Source organism: Syngnathoides biaculeatus, chromosome 5, assembly GCF_019802595.1.
Source record: "Syngnathoides biaculeatus isolate LvHL_M chromosome 5, ASM1980259v1, whole genome shotgun sequence".
NCBI classification, from domain to species: Eukaryota; Metazoa; Chordata; class Actinopteri; order Syngnathiformes; family Syngnathidae; genus Syngnathoides; species Syngnathoides biaculeatus.
The window spans coordinates 7,471,398-7,479,000 of NC_084644.1; the positions used below are offsets into that span (position 1 = coordinate 7,471,398).

Sequence of the window (7,603 nt, forward strand, 5' to 3'; positions counted from 1 at the left end):
GATAAGCGGCAAAAGAAAATGGATGGATGGATATCTCCAAGTGCAATGCGATTGGGTGGCAACCAGTTCAGGGTGCACTCCGCTTCCTGCCCAATAAAGCTCCAGCACCCTCGTGAGGATAAGTGGCTCGGAAAATGAATGAATGAATGAATTTCTTAGGTGACACAAATATGAGGCAGACCAAAGAAGAGGATGATCAAGTAAAAAAAAAAAAAAAAGATGCAGGCTTTTATTGGCTGCTTTATCTTTATGTCCCGCAGCCAAGTTAATCATGAGTCGGCAAATATTTGCCATCTGCTCCGTTTCTGCTCCTCTGGGCAATAATTTCCGAGTGCATGCCGTGATTTGATCTACTGGCGTTTCAAGAATACTGCGAGTTAGAGTACATGGATATATTTTGATGAAAAATTCTAATGCAGCGCGTCCGCGCGGGGGCACGCAAAGACGTGACGCGTTGTTTTATTGCTGCGACGACTTCCCCGCCCGCCCTCCCCGTTTTCACGGCGTTCCCATCAGCAAGTAGAAGGTGAGGGCCACGATGAGCAGCAGGCAGAGGGGCGAGTTGAAGGTCTGGTAGGCCGTGGAAGGCATGAAGATGTCCTCGTATTTGTAAATACTGACCATGCGCTCGCTCACCGGAGGACTGTCGATGTCGTGTCTAGTGATGGAGCCTGCGGGGCGAGAGAGGCGGGTGATGGCAGACGGCGACGGCGTCCACCTTGGCAAGGCCCCAACTCACCTTGTATGGCGGGGCCCCAGGCAAACAGGTAGTACCAGGACAGGTGGAGGTCCACTAGCGTCTCCTCCCGCGGCACGTAGAGCGGGCGCTTGAAGCGGCAGGTCACGCGGTTGTTCTCGAAGATGCCCTCCTCGTCCCTCGCCGGGTTCCTCTTGATCTCCTTCGCCCACTGGCCGACGTTGTAGAAGTGGTGGATGCGCACGCGGCCGTTGTCGTCGTGGACGCAGCCCATGACGTCGTCGCCTCCCTGCGGGGGGGGGGGGCTTTGAGGGTCAGAATTCTAGCTGACAGACAGGTGTTCAAATACTGATTTGCAGCTGTATCGCACAAATAAATCATTTAAAAAAATCATATATTGTGATTTCTGGATTTTTTTTTTAAGATTATCTCTCTCACAGTGGACATGAAGCTACGGTGAAAATTGAAGACCCCTCCATGATTTCTAAGTGGGAGAACTTGCAATATAGCAGGGTGTTCAAATACTTATTTTCTTCACTGTACGATCAATCAGTTCGGTATGAAATGTGAACTTTATGATCTTATCAGACCAGAGCGAAGAAACCGAGGTTCATCTTTTTGGCCGTGATTCCACACAAACACAAAAAGAACACTCTCCCTGCAGTGAAATATGTTTTGCGCCAACATCACAATTTTGGGCTGTTTTCTTCATCTGGATTTGTTGCCTTTGTCAAGGTGAGAAGGAATTATGAACGACGAAGGACTCACGCGTACCATTTTCTTGTCAGAGGAGAAGCCGACGGCCACCCAGCCGTCGGTGTCGGCGCTCATCTCGTACTCCACGTCCATCCCGATGCGACGGTAACTCAAGAAGTAGTCGCACGTCTCCGCGTCGCACCCGGGCTTTCCGTACCTACCCGCACAACGCATCAGGCCTCCATATTGAACCTACGCGTCATGTTATTATTTGAGGATGAAAATGGAAAAAGGGACACGCGGTCGCTCTCACCTGATGCACCCTTTGGTCACGCCGCAGTCGCTGACCTTGATCCTGGCAAAGGGGTCCACTGGTGGGGCGGTGGGAAAAGGATAACCTGCAAATATGCCAAATCTGCATTGGGTATTTATGAATAAATCAAAATTGCGTATCATTGTTATGACGTTGATGAAAGTCAACTGTACATTGATGCAAATGCAGAACAAATATTGTTTGTAATCACCTCCTAATTATTGTACAAATCAGTTTTAGTGATATTTTAAGTTCAATACATTTTCATTTAACTTTTACAACTTTTAAATGTTTATACTGTATACATTCATTTGCATTTACCTTTCATGTATATTGGCATCCATTTTCTGAGGATCGTGAAAGATATATGATTTTATATATAGTGTTTAATGGGAATAAGACATGTGCAAACATCGACTTTTACTTTGGAAAACAATTTGCAACATTTTTGGCTAGCTTGTTTTTGCCCAGTGGCGGCACGGCGGAGCAGCTGGTAAAGTGTTGACCTCACAGTTCTGAGGACCCCGGGTTCGATCCCGGCCCTGCCTGTGTGGAGTTTGCATGCTCTCCCCGTGCACTGCGTGGGTTTTCAGAGGGAGCTTCGGTTTCCTCCCACATCCCAAGAACATGCACCATTAACATTAATAACCCGTTGACAGCTGGGATAGGCTCCAGCACTCTCTCCGACCCTTGTGAGGATAAGTGGCTAAGAAGATGGATGGATGGGACCAAATCCTGTTTGTACATTTTCTGCAATGTCAAATTGAAACAATGTCGTTTGTTTGAATAAAGTGATTGAAATGAAATGGTTTTTTCATCAGTTTAATTGATTAATCCAAAAATTAAACAAGAAGATTATTCTGAAAATAATTATTGCAGCTGCAAATGTGTGTAGCTGTATTCTTTCGAATTATGAATAGTACTTGACAATAATGCTGTATCACATTCAGAAAATCAATTGCTCTTGAAATAAAATGAAGCAAAAATATGTATCCTAAAGAAATAGAATGTTTGAAACAATTCAAGATGAATTAAGATGGAGACAAAACTTTTTTGTCATATGTGACATCACTTCCTGTGTTATTATATATTCTCTTTCTTGGGTTGGTTAAAGTGTTTCACATTTTGCTAGTTTTGTTTTTTTTTTTTTTTTTTTTTTTTTTTTACATGCAGAAATAGGCGCAGGGGGTTGGTTGGGGGGATGGGGGGTCCCCCCCTTGAACTGGCCAGGGTGCTGACCAGCAGCGTTTTCTGCTCCCCTCAAACGTCAACATTTGTGAGGTGAGGGTACTGACCGTCATCAGACAGATATCTGGACTCGAAGAACTCGGACGCGAAGGTGCTGTACGAGTCCTTGTGGCGCTCCCGGTGGCCCGGCTCTCCGTGTTCCCCGTGGCCGGCCCGCAGCGCTCCCTCGTCGGTCGGGCTCGGCGCGACCCCCCGCCATCCGCCGGCGAGAATCATCAGCAGCGGCCACAGCGCAAAAATCATGGCTGCTTTACGATTTTATGAGTATTATTTTTTTAGATATACGCGCTAAACTACAAAGGTGGCGGTAAATCAGAGCGGATTGTCATTTTTTAATGTTAGAATCCCGTCGCAGGTGTCCATTATTCCCCGTGTCGTTGTCGTCAGCGGGTTTTTATTAGCAGGATTGCATCATCGCACCCATAATGGGGGACCCCCACCCCCCTCCCAGAGTGATATCGAAGATAATCCCGGATAGAAATTAGGCGCATTTGTCATCTCGCCGTCTAATTCGCACGGATTGGCCGATATGACGTTGGCGAGGTCGAAAAAAGGTTCCGCCTCATGTTGAGTGAGTTAGATTCTTTTTTTTTTTTTTTTTTTTTTGGGTCCGGATGAAATGGTTTCGTCCACATCCTCTCAATCGAACATGGCCTCCAATGAGAATGAAATGCGTCACCGCACTTTGGCCTGATAAATAACATGCTAAATGAATGGTTTTACAGTTTTGTTTTTATGTTATTTTATTTTATTTTTATGGGGAAGGGGTGTATCTGTAGTGGACAGCAGTAAACAATTATTTAAAAAAAATGTATATTTTATTTTTGACCGCTACATGACCAATACATATAATTTAAAAAAATTCAAATTTACAACCCACCAAATGTCTAACGATTACTGTATCGTAAATCGTTATTGGCTTGACAAGTGTTGATCAAAAGTGTCACGATATGATTTCAATTTTTGAAGGCGCTGCGCAGGTGTACCTAATGAAATGATCATTGGGACTACCTCAAAATGCACAATTTGAAAGGGAATTGAAAATAAACAATCATTAAATATTATGCTACCGTAAAACCTTGATATCTCCAGCTCAGTCACGTCACAATATTTACGGTATCTTCCGTGATTATATTAATAATAATTCTTAAAATCCATTACGGGATAATTACATTTACAAAGCGTGTAAACGTACTCACTGGTGGTAAAATCGTAATTTTATACGTACTATGTGTATGTTGTAAACCAGTTATTAAATATTGGATAATTAAAAATCTCGTTTATTCAATAAGGTACTATGAACTTGTTTAATTTAATTAAAATATATGTCCACTCGTTCAAATGTTCCCTTTTGATTTAAAATGTGATGTCATTTATTTGGGATGTCATTCAAAGTTCGTCCACATGATGGCGACATAACGCTGCGAGAAATCTTATTGTAGCGTATGCCGGATGTAAAATAATAATAGTAATAATGTGAGGCACGTGTATTAAATTATGTATGAGCAACGTCTTCCTGTTATTTGTGAAAGTTACCTGATTAAATCCGGAGGTAATTTTTAAATAATATGTAAGGAGGCATTTTGACTGTTATTTTGCACTTAATTAACAAAATGTTTCTTTTTTCTCCAGTAAACCGATTAAATGTTTTTTTTTTACTAATTAATTAATCAACGATTGTTTTGCTTAAAGTCTCTCCAGGTCATGAACATCCAACATTATCAGTAGCAAAATATATCGAAAACGGGAAAAATACACATTGAGGGGAAAACTCAATGGTTTAAAATAAATAAACAAATGAATAAATATATAAATAAATAAATGAAAAGACTTGGGGAAAATATTGTGTTATATATAAATATTACAGTAAAATAATAATATGATGCACGTGTATTAAATTATGTATTGGCAAGGATTTGCTGCTATTTGTGAAAGTCACCTGATCAAATCCGGAGATAATTTTCCGATAACAATATGTAAGGAGGAATTTTGACAGTTATTTTGCACTTCATTAACAAAATGTTTCTTATTTTTCCAGTAAACCGATTAAACATTTTTGTTATTGTTTCGCTTGTAAACTTAAAGTCTCTCCAGGTCATGAGCATCAAACATTATCAGTTGCAAAATATATTGAAAACGGGAAAAATATGTATTGGGGAAAAACTCAAGGGTTTAAAATAAATGAAATCTTTGGGGAGAATATATATAAATATTATAGTAAAATAATAATATGGACGTCTATTAAATTATGTATCGCAACGTTTTGCTGTTATTTGTGAGAGTCACCTGACTAAATCTATCTACGGTAATTTTCCGATAACAATATCCAAGGAGGCATTTTGACAGTGATATTTTGCATTCCATTAAATGTTTTTTTAATAATTAATTTACTATTCTTTCGCTTGTAAACTGAACGTCCCTCCAGGTCATGAGCATCAAACGTTATCAGTAGCAAAATATGTTTAAATACGGGGAAAATACGTATTGGGAAAAAACTCAAGGGTTTAAAATAAATGAACAAATAAATATATAAAAATGTAAATAAATAAATGGAAATATTTGGGGAAAATCTTTCATTAGAAATTTTACTGAAAATTCGGTTTTTCACGTTTACTTGGTAATAAAATACGGGATAGCACTCTTAAATTGAAGGACAACAACAACAAAAAAAACGTTGCAAATAATTGTTGTTACTAATCGAAACTGCGCAGTTCAGCTTCTTACCTGCAGGTCGCGCTAGTGTCCCGCTGACGCGACTTAATTCCCAACCGTGGACAATATGAATTTCTTGAACATTCCACCCCATGGACAGGAATGACGTGTTTTTTTAACCACATCATCACCGCCATCATATGACTCCTTTGATGCGAATGGATCTGACCGACGCCTCCTTTTTTTCCCCAGTCGACTCAAATATGATTTGTTTACGGCTTGTATAATAATGTCTACTCAGGAGCGTCCCTCATCCCTTTAAACACTATCTGGCCAATTAACATTCTGTGTAAGGGCAGCGCCTATAATGAGGAACTCTGGGCGCAGCAATCCTATCTTAATAGCCTTAAAGGGCCCCTCATTAACGCCAGCGCTCACACACCTTTCCTTGCACTGCACGTCACCAGACGGTGAAGGACTGACGTGGGGAGGGGGCAATGAGGCGGTTGTGGCGGCAGCGGGCTGGCGGGCCAAATGTCAGCGATGTCTCTCGCGGGCCCGGCAAGACGACTCGGTGACAGCACAACAGTGGCCGCCAGATTCAGTCGAATCCACGGGCTGCTCCGAGCGGACGCCGGGGGACGTTCGCTCGACCGTCGGCTCGCACCGCTTCTACGACGGGGGGGCCTTCGAGCCGAACTCTATGCGGGGACATGCGGGGTGAAGGCCGAGATGTTCTGATGGATCCGGCGCCTTAAAATCAGACAGTAAAATAGAATAATCCAAACAATCAGGCACATCGTAAAATTCTCAAGTCTTGTGATCACCTGATGTCAGGTTGCTGGCTTGTTATGACACTGACATTTATGGGTAAAGCGGATTCCTAACCTCTTTTGAGGCGAGCCGTGGCGCTTTCTGACATGTGCGTGACGTGTGGCCGCAATTGGCAGGACTGCTGCGGGGCTTGTTCTTTCCTTCATTTACATTATTCCTCCCTTATGCTGTGTTTTTATTTGCTTCAAGTTTAATTGCGGCTGTCACAGTTAAAGTGTTAACTCGAGATTAATCACACACACACCAAAAAAAAATATTAATAATCATGTAGTAAATTGAGATTAATCACACTATTTGTTTTGATTACACACGCTACTTTTCCTCAATCGGCGATGGATACCCGAAATGCTCTCACTACAGGTTGATGAAAGGTCAAAGATCACGTCAACGCAAAAAGAAGTGAGTGTTTCATATTTGCCTTCAAAAGTCACCCCCGATGGGACTTTGGAAAACAGAGTTTAAAACGTTTAAAAAAAACTATTGTCTCAAAGCAAGAATGTGGTACATTTGCTGCCTGTCTGAAAAATTGAAGGCCCTAATTTATTAAACTGGATTCTTCATTTAGGAAGATTTGTTTTTCATTTTTCAGAAAGTCATTAGGAGGAAAAACGTGGGGGAAACGGTAGTTAATTTTTCAAGGAAAAAAAATTGTTTCGCTACAATAAATAGGTGGAATACTTAAGTTCCACTTACACAATTGTTTTTTTTTATGCTGACGTAACTTCTTGAAAGAGAAAATGTCAATTTATGAGAATGTTGCAAAACAAGAATAATGTGACGATGTTACAAAAAAAGTATTCAGAATATTTGAGGGGAAAAAAAAAGACAAAATTCTTTGAGCATCAAAATGCTAACTAATGCGGTATAACCGAACCTATGTAAACATAGACAGACAGACAGACAGACAGACAGACAGATAGATAGATAGATAGATAGATAATCCATTTTCACATAGGCTTGACAAAACAACTGAAAAGTGTAATATACGTGCCATGGGCCCCCGCCTCACCCAAATTTATTATTGTTAATTGGTTTTAAGAGTATGTTAGTTAATCTGCCGGTATTAATCGCCCGAGAAATAACAACGGGAATTTTTCAACCTAACATTTTCAGTGGCAAATTTTTTATTTCAAATCCCGGCGGCACATATTTACTTCCATACA

The 7,603-nt window shown here is 41.1% G+C and overlaps 1 protein-coding gene across 1 annotated transcript; it reads right to left on the minus strand.

The window, feature by feature from the left end:
- Window positions 1-498: 498 nt before the first annotated feature.
- Window positions 499-4,635, minus strand: LOC133500598 (DOMON domain-containing protein FRRS1L). Its single transcript, XM_061819497.1, has 5 exons — window positions 3,002-4,635; window positions 1,707-1,791; window positions 1,472-1,610; window positions 740-986; window positions 499-671 (listed from the first exon to the last, which is right to left on the minus strand). Exons 1-5 carry the CDS (start codon window positions 3,195-3,197, stop codon window positions 499-501), a joined length of 840 nt encoding a protein of 279 aa, XP_061675481.1. The 5' UTR covers window positions 3,198-4,635.
- Between the last annotated feature and the right edge of the window lie 2,968 nt (window positions 4,636-7,603).